General features: G+C 43.2%; 1 protein-coding gene across 1 annotated transcript in view; it reads left to right on the top strand.

The window, feature by feature from the left end:
- LOC124768767 (lachesin-like) overlaps positions 1-22,201 on the top strand; it is a 270,681-nt gene that overhangs the window by 232,125 nt on the left and 16,355 nt on the right. The window contains exons 6-7 of the mRNA XM_047249158.1: positions 2,860-3,144; positions 6,936-6,998. Of these exons, the coding sequence (XP_047105114.1) occupies positions 2,860-3,144; positions 6,936-6,998 (348 nt within the window). The remainder of the gene's footprint in view (positions 1-2,859; positions 3,145-6,935; positions 6,999-22,201) is intronic.

Genomic DNA, 22,201 nt, shown 5'->3' with positions numbered 1-22,201 from the left:
GTGGTTTATTTAGTGTATTAAGTGAGGAACTGAGGGCAATAACTTATGAAAAAGGACACCCTTGTTACAAAAATAAGTGTGTAATACCCTCACTTGTTCAAAATCCGCAGCATTTCCTGTTTCACCAGCTATCGACGGCTCTTAAAATTTACATTGTTTCATCGAAAAAGCCTGTAGTTATGGGAATAATGGGGGAAGATAATAAAGTTTTGCATAATAATCAAATGGAAAAATACATGTGCTACTTCTTGATATCTCAAACCGTTTAAGAGATACGAGGAATGTAATGGATATTCGATTCTGGGTTTATCATTGGGCTGTTCAATCGTAAATGAGTTTGCTAGATTAGATAAATGTTCTCGAAATTGGAGACAGACAGAGGCCATCTCAAGTCTAAAGAAAAATTCAGTATGTGTGCTAAATTTCATATGTCACAACATATTATGTAGTATGCACCAAATGCAAAATCATACCAAGCACTGTTTTTCATTGCAGTCTTTTTCGAATTTTGCGAACGGTCTTACTTAAATTCAAAAATCACAGCAACTATGAGCATTATCAAAATGATGGGCAAGTCATCTTGAAGCTGACATTTAAACCTTTTAGTAAAGCAAAATGAAATGTTTTAACGAATACTTTCCTCAAAATTGCAGGGCGCGCACCTTGCTGCTGTTATCGCAGTTCACCAATTGGGAAGAAAGAGTACTAACAATGTCAGCCTCTCTTTCGGAACAAATGAATGAACCCGCCCAGCCCTTCTGATGAAAATTGGTGACTTTGCACCGGCCAATGCATTCTGGTGCAGACTCAGTAACTCTTTCAAATGCATAGTGCTAAGATTAACAAGTGTGATTGGTTACTGTGATTTGTATTGCTAACTGAAAAACGTTTGATGACAGAAGCTTAACTGCACTACTGGCCATTAAAATCGCTACACCATGAAGATGACGTACTACAGACGCAAAATTTAACCGACAGGAAGAAGGTGCTGTGATATGCAAATGATTAGCTTTTCAGAGCACTCACGACTCCTACAACGTGCTCACATGAGGAAAGTTTCCAACCGATTTCTCATACACAAACAGCAGTTGACTGGCGTTGCCCGGTGAAACGTTGTTGTGATGCCTCTTGTAATAGGAAAAATGCGTACCATCACGTTTCCGATTTTGATAAAGGTTGGATTGTAGCCTATCGCGATTGCGGTTTATCGTATCGCGACATTGCTGCTCGCGTTAGTCGACGTGGCTCTGAGCACTATGGGGCTTAACGTCTATGGTCATCAATCCCCTAGAACTTAGAACTACTTAAACCTAACTAACCTAAGGACATCACACAATACCCAGTCACCACGAGGCAGAGAAAATCCCTGACCCCGCCGGGAATCGAACCCGGGAACCCGGGCGTGGGAAGCGAGAACGCTACCGCACGACCACGAGCTGCGGACGTTAGTCGACGTCCAATGACTGTTAGCAGAACATGGAATCGGTGGGTTCAGGAGGGTAATACGGAACGCCGTGCTGGATCCCAACGGACTCGTATCACTAGCAGTCGAGATGACGGGCATCTTATCCGCATGGCTGTAACAGATCGTGCAGCCACGTCTCGATCCCTGAGTCAACAGATGGGGACGTTTGCAGGACAACAACCATCTGCACGAACAGTTCGATGACGTTTCCAGCAGGATGGACAATCAACTCGGAGATCACGGCTGCAGTTACCCTTGACGCTGCATCACAGACAGGAGCGGCTACGATTATGTACTCAACGACGAACCTGGGTGCACGAATGGCAAAACGTCATTTTTTTGCACGAATCTAGGTTCTGGTTACAGCATCATGATGGTCGCATCCGTGTTTGGCGACATCGCGGTGAACGCACATTGGAAGTTGTATTCATCATCGCCATACTTTCGTATCACCCGGCGTGATGGTATGGGGTGCCATTGGTTACACGTCTTGGTCACCTCTTGTTCGCATTGACGGCACTTTGAACAGTGAACGTTACATTTAAGATGTTTTACGACCCGTGGCCCTACCCTTCATTCGATCCCTGCGAAACTCTACATTTCAGCAGGATAATGTACGAGCGGATGTTGCAGGTCCTGTACGGGCCTTTCTGGATACAGAAAATGTTCGACTGCTGCCCTAGCTAGCACATTCTCCAGATCTCTCACCAATTGAAAACGTCTGGTCAATGATGGCCGAGCAACTGGCTCGTCACAATACGCCAGTCACTAGTCTTGATGAACTGTGGTATCGTGTTGAAGCTGCATTGGCAGCTGTACCTGTACACGGTATCCAAGCTCTGTTTGACACAATGCCCAGGCGTATCAAGGCCGTTATTACGGCCAGAGGTGGTTGTTCTGGGTATTGATTTCTCAGGATCTATGCACCCAAGTTGCGAGAAAATGTAATCACATGTCAGTTCTAGTATAATACATTTGTCCAATGAATAGCCGTTTATCATCTGCATTTCTTCTTGGTGTAGCAATTTTAATAGCCAGTAGTGTGTAAAGAAATTTCAAATTTTACATAATTCACGTGCATAAGTATAACGCATGCCTTGGCAGTAACAATTTCAGAATCAATCCAGAGTAATGGGCAACGGAGGTTCGCTATTTACGCTTCTTTCGCTTATTTTACGAACAAAAAAAATCAACGCTGTGTGATCAGGAGACAGCACTGAGCTATCCACGGCACATCGCAATACAGCACTTATTTCTGTAGCTTCCCATGAAAACAGTATTTTCTACTAAGTTTGTGATAAATCTAGGTTGAATATTGGGGTCTGACATGCATTGAGTCTACCGCCTGGTGTTCAGAAGCGATGCCTGCAGAGCGGCGTTGTGTGCTGCCGCAGTCTCGCCGATGATCTGGGTGCCGAACCAGCTGGTGGGCGCACCGGCGGGCACCGACGTCACGCTGGACTGCCACGCCGAGGCGTACCCGCGCGCCATCAGCTACTGGGTGTACGACAGCGTGATGCTGCTGCCCACCGGCAAGTACGTCACCGAGTCCCGCGAGGACGCCTACCGCTCCCACATGCGACTCACCGTGCGCGACGTCGCCGCTCCGGACTTCGGCAACTACCGCTGCATCTCCAAGAATTCGCTCGGCGAGACCGAGGGCTCCATCCGGCTCTACGGTCAGTCTGCACACTGACGTCACAGTACCACTCAAACCACACACTTTGGGTTAGATTACTTGTTTTTTTCCTTTGGCATTAGTGTTCCCACTGGCTTCATGTGATCCTTCGGCTCGTCCTATACAGAGCTAATGCATTTCCCCTTTCGTATGAGCCTTCTATGACACATGCAATGGACAAACTGTAATGTTACCTTACATCCCGCCAGGAATGTGTAATGATATGAACAGTGGAGATATGTAGTGGCAGGATCAGTACTGGTTTCATTACTTTTTTGCAGTATGTGTAAATGATATGTTAACTAGTAAATTTTGACGCAATTCAGATACCACAGCGATCGTAAACTACACTTTTCACAGAGAAAAACAGTCCAGATCGAAACGGATCATTTATTTCTAATTCTGTAATTGGTTTCGGCCTATACAACCACCTTGATGCCAGAGGGTCAAATGACGTGGGCAACCGGTAAATGGAGCTGCTGTGAGTACCAGCTGGTACTGCAGCTGGTGACAGGTACCAGATGGTACTGACATTAGTTCGTGTGCCGGCTTCTCACTTCATCTGATCCTCTGAACTGAAGATGGCCATATAGGCCGAAACCTGTTACCAGAAAAAAATAAGTTATTGCTACCTGGACTGTTTTTGTTTCTTAAAAAAAGATGTATTAACTGTTTTCTCCATTTGTAACTTTTACTTATATACTGACGCCGTTCAGTTATACCTTAGTGCAAGCCCAACAAACCTATGGACAGCAATCTTGCAAGCGAGCACTAACTCCTTAGCTCTATCACAGAAGGGACAGAACGTAGGTTTGAAATTTAGTCATCCTAAAATGTAACCAACTTTATTCGCTCCAATAGACTTATTACACTCAATTCAGAGAATCACTTAGGCCCTAAATCCCAAACTGTACAGAAATATCTTTTACTTTCGCTGAAAGGAACTGGGGAATACTACTGGACCTTCAGCTAGAAAGGATTGAGCAGGAAAATACAGATAATGCCTACGTCTCCCCATGCCCTAAAGAATCATAAAAAAGTATATTCTTTTGAGCTTAGAAAGGAACTCTTACAATCACAAGCAATCCAAGTTCTTCATAATGGCAATGTTATTTTTTAAGAAGTATCATATGAGATCTGACGCTGAATAGAACAGGAGAGAAGCACTTGTGTGCGATATTCGAGTATTTCTGACTTTCGTTTTTTCGATTATATCACTCCTCTCTACGAATAATTATCACGACTACGTGCTGGTCAAGATAAAGACCACCAAACCATCTGTTTGCTCTAACGCCTACTCAAGCGAAATCATGTTTATACCACCATACAACACAGCCACGTCCTTTAAATCTTTTTCTATGTCAGGAAACCGTCTTTGATACGACGATCTTCATCAAAACCTCAGGGAAGCTACATTCTCTTCTAGCTTCAAAAGACAGTTAACGGTCCACGTCTTATTATAAATTTTCTCTTCCACATACTTGTCTGTAGCTCAGCCCAGTGTAATTCCCCTCCCCCCCTTTCCAATTTCCCTCCATCTTGTCTATACAGCCCTCCATTGCAACAGTCCGCTTTATACTACTTAATGGTTACTGCCACTGCCGTTTCAGTCTTTTGCTCATTCATTATCTCTCTTGTTTCTCATTACACTAATCATACCTTCATAAGTGTTACACCTAATTAATATTACTGTTATTAATATTACTGTTACTATGAATGTCTTCTATTATTTGTATTAATCAGAGCTGTTATTTGCGTTGGTATTTATAATTGTTCTTACAGTATTTCAGAACTGTACGTCACTGAGCCACAACTGTTCATACATATTGGGAAATCTGATAAACAATATATTGTTTTTTGAACTATATAGTTGCTGGTTCAAACTAAGAGAGGGCCTCAGGTCTTTGGTCTGACCAGGCTAAATAACCATAACCAATAACTAAATATACTTCCAAAAACTGCAGTTTGTAATAATTTTACGACACATTATTTCCTCCAGCAGGACAGTTACTAGATGTTTGACCACGACACCTCATCTCTCTGTTTCCAGTTACTATAGTGCACAAAAATTTTGCTCTCTTCTCCTTCTCCCATTTCCCAGTTATGGATACTTTCACGACACACCAGAATACTCAGTCAATATCTTTCTATCTTTAGGAATTATTTGCTAATGACTGTGCTGGTAATTTTATAAGCCCATCTGAAAACTAGGACGTTGCGAAAATGATATCGCTTCATATGAACTGTACCCATCACACATATCTCGTGGTGCCTGCGGTGTACATATTTACATGCCGGTCTTGTCAGACAAAACATTGCGTTATAGGAGCAATCATTTCCTCATTTAATGAAAATCTTCTCAATTTCAATCAACAATGGAACCGAATTACAGTTCTGCTTATATGTAAATACTGTAATCTCTCAGAATGATGTTCTGTTAATCGCATAAAGACAGAGACCTCTTTTCAAGTGCACAATACGGCAACACGGTTTCTACCTTCTCTGGTGCACATTTCTATCCTTTTCATATTCTTTAGGTTGTTATGAACGACATGATTGATAAAAGTTTCATTGACGGTCATGAATCTGAGTAAAACCTTGTGCGGTATGTGTCTAAACACTGCCAAGTTCTGTGCCGAAATCTTGTTCCATATTCGGCCACAAGTCATCAGCTGGCACACAGCAAACAACAGCATTTTATATTCCATAATTTTCTTCAACCATTTCAAAGGTTTCTGTGTGGTGGCGCCAACTAACACATAAGAACCTCTTATTCCAGCGAACTCGTTCAACCACAATAACATTGAAATAAATTCTCTTTTACGTTCAGAAATGATCGATTGTTACACCTTGCACTTCAAATTAATTATTAATAATAGGAGATCCTCTGATCTTTCTTCGCTGTATGTCACATTTTTTCTTATGCCCTACAACATAAATGGATTTCACATTTGTTTGAACCGCTCAAAATGGTTACAAGAAACGTGTTTAGTAAAACTGACAGGCGTTAAAAAATCCCGTTCTTTCATCAAAGTTATCTCACTTATGCAACTGTTTACGTAGTTAGCTTCCTTGAATTCGTTTACCTACTTTTAAATTCCTACGGTAGCATTATATATACAACATGTCGTACTTCCTTTCTCTTCCTTTGCGGCTGCGTTTATTTTCATAGTTATCCCAAAAAGAATTCAAGTTCCTGAGTTCGACAGCAGTATATGAGAGCAAATATTTATTTTCTTAATCAAATCTTTCGAATTTAAGGTAAACAACTCATCACATCTTCCTTCCGGCAACACTATGATAGCAATTTTCGGTTGTCATCTTGTTCCCAGTTTGTCTGTTTGGAATTGTAGTCTATTCTTCTGTTTATCGATTTCATTCTCAAAAGAAAGTTAGTAAACCTCAACTATAGCTGCACTCCTGTATTCGGTACCAATTTCTATGAATTCTGGTGCGTTTCATTTAATGCAACATATGATAAGTGTCCTTTCCCTTTGAGAAGGCAAAAGGTATGACCCTTAGGATTTATCATGCACATAGCAAACAATTATATCAGATAGATACCATCGAAAATGAAGTGTTTTTGTCTCACTTTGATGTTCATGACATTTTCTCTGTTTTGCTGCTTCCAGCAAAAAGCTGTATACAAATAAGACAGACTGTATGAAGCTTTATTAATTATATTCTCTGAGGATCTTTTTGAGAAAGTAATTGTCTTTCACTGTGTACTTACAGTAGGTGTGAAGCAGGTGGAAGTACTTTTTAATTGTTCTAACTTTTCTCATCTTGCAGAAATTCCTCGAGCATCGTCCTCGCCGAAAGCTACCGAAGTCCGTAGCGGGTCAGCCAAAGAGGGTAAGCACTGAAAGCTGTACGATATTATGACCTAAAAGAATTGCAAATTATATTCGGTGCCCTCAGAATATGTGACTTTAGCAGTATTCCATCTTCAAGTTCAGACTTTACATTCACCAGAAATATTTGCTCCCGTTTGGTGATTTCTCAATTCATACAGCCTGTACCGAAGAAAGAGCAACCATTGTAAATACATCAAAATATTACTGAGTGTTCTCTCCAGAACGCACATTTAAACGATCTCACGAGATTTCTCTGCGTGTTTGATTAATGGCGTTCTGTCGAGTTGTTGATTCCACTTTTGTGCACAATCTTTGATAATTCACTTAAAGTGATGCGAGCTGTGCTGTTATGTCCACTCGCCGCCTGGAGTCCAGGCAGACTGCTTGGTACATAAACGTAGCAGACACTGGTGCATGAAAATGGAATCAACAACTCGACTGAACACCCGAAAGCACACCATTGATGTACAATTATGTTCGTTTTCTAAACTCTCTGCGAGGACTCTACGAGTGATATATCAAAGGAAGCATTGAAACTCCAATGACGCAAATAAAAGCTTTGACTTATAAATAGGGTGGCTCAAACCTGTACGCTCAGCAGTGTGCAGATTTTAGAGGAACCTGAGCTGAGTATTCTGATGTCAGGAAGTAATAGCCAAAAATGGATCATATACTTTTTTTATCGACGTGAACAACTTGTACCTCGTAACGAAAACTGAAACTCACAGTGGTTGTCCAAAATGAGCGCCGCATTCTCGAGACTGCGTTACAACGCCGCACAAAGTTTTTCCAAGCTCTCCCAAGTACTCCCGTTGCCTGTTGCATAGTGAGACAGACGACCAGGATTCCAGCAATCTGCTCCTCTTCGGTTTCTCTTTTGCTGTCATACAACGACGAAATCAGGCAAACCCATGGGCAGTTATCCACGATGACACATCATAGATGACTGTGTATTATTTTTTAAGGTAGTGACACAAACGTCAGTACAGTCCTCGTATCGCCTAATACATTCATTTACGACGATTGGTTCCTTATCGCCAAATACCTGGTTTAGAGTCATCTACTATATGTATAACTGTAGGCCTACAGGGTTGAGACAATCCACGTATGAAGCTCCTTTTAACAGTTTCATTTTACATTAACTTTTACCCTGGCGAATAGTCGCAAGAAACCAATTACACTTTAAATTTTGTTTCAGCAGTGCACAAGCAGTGTCTGGTTTTAATAACATCTGACTTGAGAACAATACGTAGTGTTAGATACCACATGGGAATTAACGGAGTTTGGTGCAATGTTAGTAACTGTTAATTTACCAATACTAGATTAGAACAGCTATTAACTCAATAGACGAATATCCTGGAGCGTGTGAGCAGAGCTAACGTCTTTTCAGGACACTCACATAACCTGTGTCGCGAATGATAGGTTGTTTTTTCGAATTTGAAATGGTTGGTCAGTAGAATAAGTAAGTGGGTTAGTGATAGAGTGAAGGTCACGATATCGATCTCTGGTTAGTCTACGATTTTTATTCGTTACTTATCACTGCTGTCACCTCTGACAGTATTTGATAATGTAAACGAGTTGCTTGGTTCGGAGTCCACGCTAAATTGCAAGTTCCTGAATAACTGGCTGCATAAGTCAGTTAAAGGCTCGGAGGAAGGGAATGGCAGCCCACACCTATAGGCAATTAACTATTGAAGCTCTGTGATATTCAAACCATCCTTCGGGTTGATACCTTTTTTCCTAAGTTACACTGACGAAACAAAACATTTTGTTCACCTGAATAACAGTGTCTTGTTTCACCTTTTAAACGCAGCACAACAGCGATTCTGCGTGGTATGCATTCAAAAAGTCTTTTGTAAGGTTCCGGACATATATGGCACCAGATATCTGCGCATTTCCAGTAATTTACGACTGTGACCTGTGGATGCAGAGCTGATGCCCTATAGCCTTCCAGATGTGTTTCATCGGGTTAAGACAAGCCTAGCTCTTCGGCCAAGACATCAACGATAATTCATTATCATGCTCCTCAAACCGCCATAGCACGGTCGTTGCCTTGTGACACAGACAGCGATCCCGCTGGCAGACGCCATGTCGTCGCGAAACACATCAAGCTCAAAGGGCTGCATGTGGTCTGCCGCGATATTCACATAGTCCACAGCTGCCATATTGCCTTCGATTACTACCACAGGACCCATGAAAGCCCAGGTGAATGTCTGCGTACAACGTAACACTGCCCCTGGGTCAACTTGGAAACACATTGAGGCCGTCTGCTGGGGAGGCCCATGTTCAACAACGCGCACTCAACCATTCAGGGTAATTTCAATAGCATATTCCTCTTGTTAGAATACCAGCATCGCCATGATTTTACCGAAGAGCGAGCCTGATAGAGCAAAACTGTAGTTGATGGTAGTGGGAAAAAAAAACATTTAAAAATCCCCGAATGGCATTCCAGATTTAGGTTTTAGCGTTTTGGTTCCCCTAAGCCGTATCAAGAAAATACTAAACTGTTATCAATGCGATTGCAGAAGCTATCAATCCTTTGTTTGCTTCCTCACATGCTTGTCAGCCAGTTTATGCAATGCCATTAGCATGCGCCTAACATGTGCCACAGCATACCAACCTGTTACACAGCCGTCTGGCCCCATAATCTCTGTGCAGAAAAACGAGAAGATGGCTGTGGATGATATGTGTGGCCACATGTTGCTGATCTCCTTGTCGCTGTTTTTAAGTGTCTTTGGTATGGTGGTCCAATATTAATTGTTCAACCTGAACTTCAGTAGCAATCAAATAAGAAAGTTCACATGGCAAATGGCAATGAAGTGTAGTACAGACTCTCATTTGCACAATATAATTTATTTAGTGCTCGTTTTCGAATGTTAGCATTCATTTTCGCGTTACCTACGACGAGAAAAGAACTCTAAAGCTACAATCATTACTGCATGAACTCTACAGATCGTCTACCTGTATCGCAGAACTGATAAAAAACTTAACAATTATCGAATGAACCGGAGTTCGTCTCAATTTCGGGGTACTGAAAACGCCGGCCGCTCGCACGTACTGTACCGTTGTACATTTTGTTTATCAAAGTAAGTCTTCACAAATGATATATTATTTAAAAGAATTAACAGTATTAATCTGAATCTAAAATTATGGTACTCATAACATAAGAATACGCAAAGTGTTTCAAAAAGTCCCCACAAGATTTCACAAGAATACTTCTTTTACATGAATGAATATAGAAAGTTGAGGTAAATTTTAACTTAACGCATGGATACTAAAAGTGCATATCTATTGTACATTGCCGTTTAATGTGGTAGCCTATAGGGGTCTCCACGGCGCTGCTCGCTCGTGCATAATGGATTCCTGCCGGAAAATAACTAAGGAAGTGTGTATCATTAATATCACAGGCCTGTCGTAGCGACTTAAGTGGCACGTTAGTTAGAGTGCTACAATCCTTCTGACGAAGAACAGGGTTCAAAACCCAGCTGAACCACGTTGAAGTAGATTACCCTGAGATTCTTAATGGGACGACTCCAAACAAGGTTGCTGCAATTTTTTTTCTAGTTTTATTCCATTGCTAGTGGCCCCCATTCTAAAAACTCTGTCAGCAGCTGCTGGGATCGTCTTTAGCAGAAAGTGTCTATGGATGAGCGACTGCGGAATTTTTGAAGTGCCATCATTCCTAGCCCACTCATTTCCTTGGCGATATCGACCAAAGATCTCATTCGCATTTATAACAAGACTAGCTGAGAAACCTGACGTTGCCCAGGTCACAATACGTGGCATGGGAGAAGACAGGCGTACCATCCTAGAAATGAGATGCATAGAGACATATATCTCAGTTAGAACATCATGAATAATCCGCGAAATAAGGAGCAATAAATACTCTTAAATAAAACTAAATAATACATGACTTACGAACATTTCTGGCTATGTCAGATTGTTTTTATTGCTTCATTCACGATGTAATGTAGGTAAAGATAATAGAGTCCTCAACGTGTTTCATCGATACCGTGGTGGATGGAAGAGGGTGGTTTTGGTTGTCAGATATCTCCATACAATGAGCTTTGTGGAACACTTAGTTCTCTCAGAAAAAGCTATATTCTCCATGACTTTCGAACTTTACCGTATTAGTGTATACATGGTGTTTCCGTAAGAGCGTGTAAAAATTTAATGAGACATAGAGGGTGCTCCACTGAACAATTCGAGTAGGGAAACTGGTGTCGGAGAAGCCAGCTTTAGGACATAATGGAAGTGAGATCACAATACTGTGTACTTTTTTGTTTTCATTAGTTACAGTTAACCGCAAGTACCACCATTGACCCAATGAACTTACCATTTGTACTGTGTCTTACAAAATGTGCTGAAACTGACGGGCATCAACCTCAACGCAAGTATGACGCCGGCGAAAAAGATTCTAACGCACCGTGACAAGTATCCCTGGTGTGTTTCGAATCACATCACACGCTGCTACAAGAAAATGGTTCAAATGACTCTGAGCACTATGGGACTTAACATCTGAGGTCATCAGTCCCCTATAACTTAGAACTACTTAAACCTAACTAACCTAAGGACATTACACACACCCATGCCAGGCGCAGGTTTTTTTTTTTTTTTTGTTTTTTGTATTTTGTTAGTTATGGTTCGTTGTATTTCGCCGTAGCGGACGTAACATGACATCCATTGAAGTTCGTTGTTGATCTTTTTACTCAGTTTTTTTTTATTACAGTGGCCAGCCAGCTCTCTGACCGAACACGCTGAGCTACCGTGCCGGCTTAGGATTCGAACCTGCGACCGTAGCGGTCGCGCGGTTCCAGACTGAAGCGCCTAGAACCGCTCGGCCTCAGCGGCCGGCACGCAGCTACAATTCAGGCAACTAATTCCATCTCCGTACCCACTGGGGTTTCATACACAAGTAACTTTAGACATCTTCATAGGAAATAATCACGGGGCATTCACGTCAGGTGACCTCGCAGGGCACGAAATAGGAACTTCTCTACCAATCCAACGACCAGGAAATAGTAATCAGGCTCGTACTCCTCGTTTCCTTGTAGGACATTCAGAATGTACATGTAAATAAAGAGCACATTGCGTGTAAACGTGTATGTCTGTTAGTTGTAAATATGCTGGAAAACAGTAATGCTAGACAAAGCGGTAGACAAGTTTACTCCCATATCTCCTTAAGCAGGCTTCTCCGACTCCACGTTCCCTACCTCAAATTGTTCAGTGGAGCAGTCTCTATGTCCTGTTACATTTTTACACGCTCTTACGAAAACACCCTGTATACTCGCTTATACAATCCTCACCCTGTTCCATCCATACTGGTATTAACATTACGTTAAGCACAAGTATTTAACCGGGCCTGACACCAAGGAGCCAATATTAGTTTAGTAATATTATCTTAACATAATGGTATTCAAAATGAATCAGGAAAGGAATGAAAGTTACTTTATTTCATTAGGTTTTAGCGAAATTATTGACGAAAAGGCGTTAAATTATGAAAAGAATTATATTCACGAAGAATAAGCGAAATGTTGATCCGAAATCACTGTAGTCCAGCGTTCGATTATTCATTTGTTAGTTACGAGTATTTTTATCGTTGAGTCTACCGGGATTTTTTTCCTTGTGTCTCTGTTGACCGTCGGTAAAATGTGATTGACGAAAACGTGCTGATCTATTTGATATTACATGCCGTTATTAAAGTCTGAATGACGAAACCGAGCAAGCATCGTATTATACCGGACGAGTGTAACAATAAATGCATTTTCACATGTACGGCAAAAACTGTAAGTCACACAGAATATAGCTTTTCCTAAGAGTATTTATTCCTCAATATTTCACGGATTTTTGCTCGCCACACTCGGCCACTGTCACACACCGTGACCAGACTCTCTTATTAACAGCATGAGAGCAATAATATTCTCTTGACTTCAGAGGAATAAGCTGCAAATAAAGACATATTCGTATTTCTTCATGAATGAGTTGTAGCTTATGTCGTTGAATCATGGTCATTTGGCTGATTTTATATATATTTCACTATAATTCATGTCTCTTGGTAATTTACTAAGGCATGGAACATAAACATATAGCAAATATTCCTCTAATTAAGTAGAAACTAACTGGAAACAAACATTATCCTTGCGACGCATGTGACTGTTTGCTTTCTCACCGCTTGGAGCGCTGGCGTCGCGCCAGCTGTCAGTCGGTAACAGCTTTCGCACTAGAGAGCGCTGTGAATGTATTTAGTAGACTGTACTTTAACTATACCGTTTGATGGTTCAAAATGGCTCAAAGCACTATGGGACTTAACATCTGAGGTCGTCAGTCCCCTAGGCTTAGAACCTCTCAATCCTAACTAACCTAAGGACATCACACAGATCCATGCCTGAGGCAGGATTCGAACCTGCGGCCGTAGCAGCAGCACGGTTCTGGACTGAAGCGCCTAGAACCGCTCGGCTACAGCGGCCGGCACTGTTTGATGAACTGGTTACCAGTGCCACTTCTCAGAGAACAGCATTGATCAAATTCCCCTTTAAGATCTTAAGTTATGAGTTATCCATAAGCACAGAGGCGTTCCTATAATGATAGAAATTCTGCTATGCAGCCTCGTGAGACAGTGCCTTTATATGAGTACAAGAGTACAAGATGCGTCTGAGAAGTTCGGTGAATGGTCTCAGAAAATAAAGGAAACAACAGTTACAAGCAAAATATCTTCATTGGCCTTCAGAGTAACCACAATTAGCTATAAAATACTTCGGACGTAGGCTGTAAAGATGTTGGTAACTGTCAGCAAAAGCTCCTTGTGAAATCGCTCGAAGCACAGTGGTCACGCGTTGTTGATTATCAGTATCATTACAGGACACGAGGCCCGGTGTCACCATTACGATCCGGAAACCAACCAAAAGCCAGTGACATGATGTTCATCGTCTTTCCCGTCTTCCTCGGGCAGAAATTCATGAGGAATCAAACCCTTCCCTTCGAAAAAGGTGGTCAATGTCGCCTTAATCTTGAATTTTGTCAGGCGGCTCTCTCTGGGAGGCGGGGAAGACGAACACCATGTTATTGACTACCGCTTAGTCTCCGGATCGTATTGGTGGTACCATACCTCATCTCCTGTAACGATGAGGATATCCAACAAACCGTTACCACACTGCTTCGAGCGACTCCACAAGAACGGTTTACTGACAATTTCAATAGCTTTACAACCGATATCAGAAGTGTATTGTAGGTAATGTTGATTACTTTAAAGGGCAGACCATTCACCGGAGTTTTCAAGCACACCTTGTATACTCTCTTTATAAAAAAAAATGGCTCTGAGCGCTACGGGACTTAACATCTGAGGTCATCAGTCCCCTAGAACTTAGAACTACTTAAACCTAACTAACCTAACGACATCACACACATCCACGCCCGAGGCAGGATTCGAACCTGCGGCCGTAGCGGTCGCGCGTTTCCACACTGAAGCGCCCAAAACCGCTCGGCCACACCGGCCGGCACTCTCTTTATACAGCAGCTGTCACAGAAGGTGCACGTCAGCGTTGGAAACATTTTCTAACATTTGTACATGCGAACGTAGTCGGATCGAAAGTGATGGTGCGAATTCAAATTACACTATTACGGGGAGGGAATAACTGTGACTGAAATAAGCAAGAACGAAATAGAAGGCCAGTCTGTGACAGAATTTATCACTGCACTATGCTCCCTACCTCTTGTTAGGTCTCCGTGCGTATTAATTATATTTCAACAAGTTTACTATCTATTCTTGCATGGAACATGTAAATTATGAGAAATCATAGCCGGGCTACCTAACTAACAGTTCGCTTTCCATTCAAAAAAAATGATTCCTGCATTAACGGTGACGATAAGCACTTACTAACAAGGCAATTGGTTTAACGCTCTTTGCTTGAAACTTGGTAATATCTAGTATCAGCTTGCTTCAAGTCTAATGCTGGAGAATTCTAAGGAATTTCGAGGTGTGGAAGCCTGTTTAATAGATGAAGGGATGTGGCTTACGTAATTCAACGTTAGTGGTAACTTGTCTATGAATTTTTGCCTGTATGCCACTTTTCGTCGATTTATCGTACTCGGTTTCTAATTTATCGTTGAATAAAACATTTGTATCCACCACATTTCTGGGTACCTAGCTCCACCAAAACTCACTTACGATCGTGCATTGCGAACATTTCTCCCTATTTATTTTTAACATGGGATCTGTTCAGTAGGTTAGCACATAATAGTGAAACACCTTGTATAATGATATAAACAGTAGTTTCTTGGTATTTTGGTCATTTTATATGTACCAAATCTCCGTTTCGTGTTTGTAGAAACAGACTACGCCATGATCTGTGCTACTTTTAGCGACAGAATCGAAGGAATTCTCAGTGTTAATATACCGACACCATTAATGTAAAAAGTGCTTGTCATGCATTTGTATAGTAAGGTCTCTAGACAATTTACGAGTTTCCATTTGAAATTACGTTTATAAAACAATTCTGAGACTATCGAACACTCTTCCACTCATCCAGTTTTCATATTAAATGCTCTTCCTCCACGAGTACAGACATTCCGTGTCAGGTAGCGTACGTTATCCGATCCAGTAAGACGGCGTATTGATTAAGGTATGCATTATGGACGACTGGAACTTGTTTCTTATCTCTAATTGTCCCTTCAACGATGGAACGGTACACCTGAAATTCCCTTCTCTTCTTCGGAACATGCGTTCATGAACTGTATGTAAGTAGTGTTTAGGGTCATCTAGTAATGAAATAAAGGCGGGAAAGCAGTTGCCCTTCTGCGTTGAAGTGTTATTGTTGCAGTCTTAATCCGAAGAAGACAAACATTTGCGTGTTAAAAAAGATGTAGAAGACGTCGTAAGTCAATAGATAAAACAGACACAGATGAGTGGTGTGGTGTCACCGCCAGACACCACACTTGCTAGGTGGTAGCCTTTAAATCGGCCGCGGTCCGTTAGTATACGTCGGACCCGCGTGTCGCCACTATCAGAGATTGCAGACCGAGCGCCGCCACACGGCAGGTCTAGAGAGACTTCCTAGCACTCGCCCCGGTTGTACAACCGACTTTGCTAGCGATGGTTCACTGACAAAATACGCTCTCATTTGCCGAGACGATAGTTAGCATAGCCTTCAGCTACGTCATTTGCTACGACCTAGCAAGGCGCCATTATCTGTTGCTATTGATATTGTAAAGAATGTACAGACAAAAGCTACGTTCAGAATTAATGGATTAAAGTTAAGTATTCCACCAGCTACATCCTTTTTTTCTAGTCTAACTTCCTTGTCCTGTTCCAGACCTCACGCCAGCCTGCGTGAGCTAAAACGCGTGCCTTCGGTTTCCTCTTACATTAGTGGGTTGGCCCTATTGGCAATCCACAACAAGTGGTTTTGTTGGATGACAGCTATCGTGAAATGCTGTCATCTGAGATATCGTTTGTTGAAAGTGTATGAAGCGTTTAAAAGTTGTTAATTCAAAGGTTCATTGTGAAAATGTTTAGTTTGTCGCCACGCAGTATTGCTAATTACGTTGGTCAACATGCTACGATACGATTGTCATGTGAATCTGAACTCGACTGATTCAGTAGGGTCTTCCTCAAAGCTATGCAGGATCTCACTAGTCCCACGCAAATAGCGCCCGACAGGACAGACATATTGCTCGCTTGGCCATGCGCGATAGTACAGGCACATCGCGCACCTTGCGTCAGGAAATGGGCTTGTTTACAGTAAGACACGTAACCATATCAACACTGTGACGATGTACGAAACTCCACGCAGTGACATCATTGCGACCATCATTGCAGCTTCCTTCGACGTGGCAGCAATGAGAGCCACTCCGACAACGTCGCACCCAGCGACAACACTTAATTCAGGAGTGCTAACACATCTTCTTTTCAGGTGAATCTTTGTTCTGCGTACAGCATGACGATGGTCATATTCGAATACGAAGGCTCTGAGGAGAACTGCATCGTTGACGCATTGCATTCGTCATCGTCGTATGTGTCTAAGACGTTGTGTGACAGTATGGTTTGTCATTGGGTACACATCACAAGCATCTATGGATGGCGTAGCCGGTAATTAGATAACGCAAGAAAGCATACTGCCTGTATTATCCTAATCTACATCGATACAGTGGTCAGTACACTCTGTACATCTCTCACTTGTTGAAAACATCTCATCATGAGTTGCCGAGGGACAGCAAAGGTATACTCACCATCTACGAAGGGCGGTCAATAAGTAATGCAACACATTTTTTTCTCGGCCAGTTTCGGTTGAAAAAATGTGGAATTCGTGGCGAGACATAGTTTCATAAAGCACCGATTCGTGGCCGCGCAATACGTAGCCTTCAGAATGAGATCTGTAGTGGAGGTGCCTTCCAAACAGAGAGCAGTCACTGAGTTTCTTTCGGCGGAAGACCAAAGCATTGCAGACATTAATAGACACTTGTATAATGTCTATAAAGACATGGCAGTAAACAAAAACAAGGTGATTCGTTGGGCGAGGCATCTCTCATCATCGCAATGAGGTCGCGCGAACCTGTCCGACCTACTTTGTGCCGTCCGGCTGCACACAGCAGTCGCTCCTGCAATGTTGGGACATATGGACTCTCTCTTTGGAGGTGACCGACGAATCACAATCAAAAACCTCTCGGCACAACTGGACGTATCTGTTGGTAGTGCTGACACACTCGCCCAACCGTCGTAGAGCACTCAAAGGTGTGTAACCACTGGGTTCCCTGACGCCTAATGGAAGACCATAAGGAGCAGCGGTGGTCCCTCTGTGCGGAATTTCTTGTGCGTTACAAGGATGATCGTGACAGTTCTTTTGTGGAACATCTCCACAGTCGATGAGACATAGGTTCATCACTTCGAACCGGAAACAAGACGGCAATCCATGGAGTGGCGTGGAACGACCTCTCCTCGAAAGAAAATGTTCAAAGCGACATCCTCAGCCGATGAAGTAATGGCGAAGGCCTTCTGGGAGTCTGAAGGGATTATTCTATTTGATGCCCTCCCTCATGGTGCAACGATCAGCTCTGAAGGTTTAATGTTGCCCTCAGGAAACTGAAGAAAAAGTTCACTGTCATTGTCACCACAAAAATGCAAATGAACTTCTTCTTCTCCATGACAACTTGAGGCCTCACACAAGTATTTGCACTGAGAGGAGCTCACAAAACTTCATTAGACTGTTCTTCAAAAATGGTTCAAATGGCTCTGAGCACTATGGGACTTAACTTCTGAGATCATCAGTCCCCTATAACTTAGAACTACTTAAACCTAACTAACCTAAGGACATCACACACATCCAAGCCCGAGGCAGGATTCGATCCTGCGACCGTGGCGGTCGCGCGGTTCCAGACTGCAGCACCTAGAACCGCCACTATTTTTTGCCACTGGTGTACTTTACATACGACCAGAATCTCTTTGGGCTTTCTACCATATTTGAGACAATATTTCATTGTGGAAACTATTAAAAGCAACTCGCATTGATGTCCGCACTAAATTTCGAGCTTCCGTGAAACTTAGCCAGTCTTGGGGATTTGGCCTTCTTCTGAATTTGGTATGCTTTTTTCGTTGCTTCTGCAACAGTGTTCTGACATGTTTTGTGTACCATGGTGGATCAATCCTGTCTCTCATTAACTTATGCGATATGAATCTATCCATTGCTGTCGATACTGTATCTCTGAATTTGAGCCATATCTGATCTACACTTACATAATTAGCTTGGAAGGAATGGAGACTCTCTCTTAGGAAGGCATCAAGCGAATTTTTATCTATTGTTTGAAATAGATGTATTTTGCGTTTATTTTTAGTGGTTTTGATTGATATGGTTTTGAGCCTCGCAACAATGACCTTGTGTTCACTAATCCCTGTACCCGTCATGATTATTTGTGGATAAGAGGTCAAGTGCGATTTCGCAACCATTTACAATTCGTATGGGCTCATGAACTAATTGTTCGAAGTAATTCTCAGAGAAAGCATTTAGTATAATTTCGGAAGATGTTTTCTGTCTACCACCAGATTTTAACATACATTTTCGCCAACAAATTGAGGGTAGATTATGTTGAAAAATAGGATTTTGTAGCCAAAAGAGTGGGCAATAATATGGTGTATTAGAATCTTGAATAAAACAAACCTGCCTTTGGATAAAAATGTATTACTTATTGAACGCCCTTCCTTCTACACCTGATGAACTCAGGCATAGAGATGGAACAACATGGAATAACATATTCCTATCTCTCATCCAATCTCAGTTCGACTCGATTTCCAGCTGTTGTTGCTCCCAGAAGTGGCAGGCAGCTATGTGTATTAAATTTCGCGGCTTGTGAACCCCCAAATCACCTACAAATTTAATCATGTATTCTTATCTTCTATTCTTCGTAATGTGGGACGTTTTATGACCAGCATTGTAGATTTAACAGACTCTCTGGGGTTATTTCATACCACACGGAAAATTCCTAAGCAGACCTCAACAGCGCTGACAATATATGTTGGGTCACTAATGACTACAATACAGATGGGGCACAACCACAGCCACGTAAGGCATGCGGTGTCCACGTTCTGTGGGATGCAGATGGCTTCTCTTTGCCTGGTCCTGGCTTTGCTGGGAAAGGAAAAGTAAAAGCGACACGGAATGAAGGAGAAAGTCCGGAAGGAAGAAGCTCCCGCTGGCCGGCGATTAGGAGAGCGGGCGTGCCCTGGTCGAGCGGCGCGGCGCTGCGCGGAATTAATTCGCGCGGCTTTATAAATCAGCCGTTTCATTAAGGTAATTACGGGCGTCGCGTGCGCGGGGGGAGACCAATTCCAGGGCTAAGTGCCGCCGTATATCTGTCGCCGCCCGCCGTGTTTCGCAGCGCCGCCCCTCTGTTGTGCTACACGCGCGCTCCCCCGCTGCTCGCCGGAAAACATTGTCTTCCGCCAGTTGCGGAAGTTGCGTCGCTGCTCCCAGCTACTTAGCACATGCTGCTGTGTCTCCGCTAACTTGTCCTGAGAGCACCAGGCCTTAACATAGACCTCATCGCCTGGGTCCATAAGAGCGGCCCGCAAAAATATCCACCTACGAAGTCGAGCTCTCTCTAATGTCGTGGCGTTCAGGGGATGCACAAAATGTAGAAGACATCGCCTTATATGCCGCAAACCCGCGTTTACCATCCTGAAAGATGTCGATATTTCTTTGAATCGACGAGTATAAATCCTGAATGATGATCAACGAGATTTATTACTCTTTAAGTTAAATTCGTACAAAAGAAGAAAAAATAAAAAGTACAGGAGTAAGCCACTGTAACGAACGCTGGGAATTATTTGTCTGAAAAGGTCAGATAAGATTTTCTATTCAGCATTTATCCATTCGTCAGTAATGATGTCGACAATGACGAAATATTAAATCCTGAAAATAAACTGCATAACGCAAAATTAGATGCTGTGCTCACAGTCCTAGATACACACTGCCGTAAAAAAGATTAATACAACGGGGAATGACGAGGTCGATTTTCATCTGATGACGACATATGCCACCTGGGGGATAGTGAACGTACTGATAAAGGTTTCAACGTCTTCCGCCAACAGATAGCGTAGTGGCATAGCTACCAAAGCGTCATTTGATCCAGACCCTTAATACAGAGCCGGCCGCGGTGGCCAAGCGGTGCTAGGCGCTTCAGTCTGGAACCGCGCGACTGCTACGGTCGCAGGTTCGAATCCTGCCTCGGGCATAGGTTTGTGTGATGTCCTTAGGTCAGTTAGGTTTAAGTAGGTCTAAGTTCTAGGCGACTAATGACTTCAGATGTTAAGTCCCATGGTGCTCAGAGCCTTAATACGGAGTGCTCACAGCCAGAAGGATCAATGTAGTGGAAACTTGTGAAGCAAGCTGGCAGCCCTGCCACGGAGACGCATTCGTGCTTCCCACAGGCCAGCGAGGTAGTTTGGACAGATTAAAACTGTGTGCCGGACCGAGAGTCGAACTCGGGACCTTTGCCTTTCGCGGGCAAGTGCTCTACCAACTGAGCTACCCAAGCACGACTCACGACCAGTCCTCACAGCTTCAATTCTGTCAGTATCTCGTCTCCTACCTTCCAAACTTCACAGAAGCTCTTCTGCGAACCTTGCAGAACTAGCACTCCTGGAAGAATTGACGCTGTGAGGACAGGTCGTGAGTCGTGCTTCGGTAGCTCAGTTGGTAGAGCACTTGCCCGCAAAAGGAAAAGGTCCCGAGTTCGAGTTCGGTCCGGCACACAGTTTTAATCTGTCAGAATATCAGCGCACACTCTGCTGCCGAGTGAAAAACTCATTCTGGAAACATCCCCTAGGCTGTGGCTAAGCCATGTCTCCTCAATATCCTTTCTTCAAGGAGTGCAAGTTCTGCAAGGTTCGCAGAAGAGCTTCTGTGAAGTTTGGAAGGTAAGAGACGAGGTACTAGCAGAATTGAAGCTGTGACGACAGGTCATGAGTCGTGCTTGGGTAGCTCAGTTGGTAGAGCAGTTGCCCGCTAAAGGGAAAGGTCCCGAGTTCGAGTTCAGTCCGGCACACAGTTTTAATCTGTCAGGAAGTTTCATTCAGCGCACTCTCTGCTTCAGAGTGAAAATCTCATTCTAGTTTGAAAGTGGTCAAACAGTGGCCTTTCGAGAGGCGGGATGGTCCTTTCGGAGAATGGCCACACAAATTGGACGTGCTGTGTAAGTTGTGCAACGACGCTGGTCACGTGAACATCGCACATCAGCAGGCGAGGCTCTGGACGTCCAGACAGCACAGACGCCCTCCGGGATTGTCGTACTCTAAGGACAGCAGTGGCAGTTCGTACAGCTATCACAAAACAGATAAGAGGGCTCGTGAGCCCAGACGTGTCAATACCAAGTATTGCTAACCGGTAATTAGCAGCGGGACTATGGGCACGCACACTTCTCGGCCGTCTTAAACTCACACCGCAGCATCGAAATGCTCTGGTCAACTGGTGCCGTCACTTGGAAGATAGAATGGCGCGCCGTGGTCTTCAGCGAGGAAAGCAGACTCTGCGTGCACGCAAGTGATCATTGTTTACGCGTACAACGCAGACTTGTTGAGCCCCGTCTCGTGGAGAGCATTCGTCCAAGACGCATAGGCACAAACCTTGGCCTACTGGTCTGTGGTGAGATAAGCTAAAACTCTCGCTCACCCTTCCTGTTTCTGGAGCGAACGCTAACCAGAGCTGGTACGTGGAG

This window comes from Schistocerca piceifrons, chromosome 1 (genome assembly GCF_021461385.2).
Source record: "Schistocerca piceifrons isolate TAMUIC-IGC-003096 chromosome 1, iqSchPice1.1, whole genome shotgun sequence".
Taxonomy (NCBI): domain Eukaryota; kingdom Metazoa; phylum Arthropoda; class Insecta; order Orthoptera; family Acrididae; genus Schistocerca; species Schistocerca piceifrons.
The sequence above is the reverse complement of the archived record's forward strand: the minus strand, read 5'-3'. Positions and strand labels throughout refer to the sequence as shown.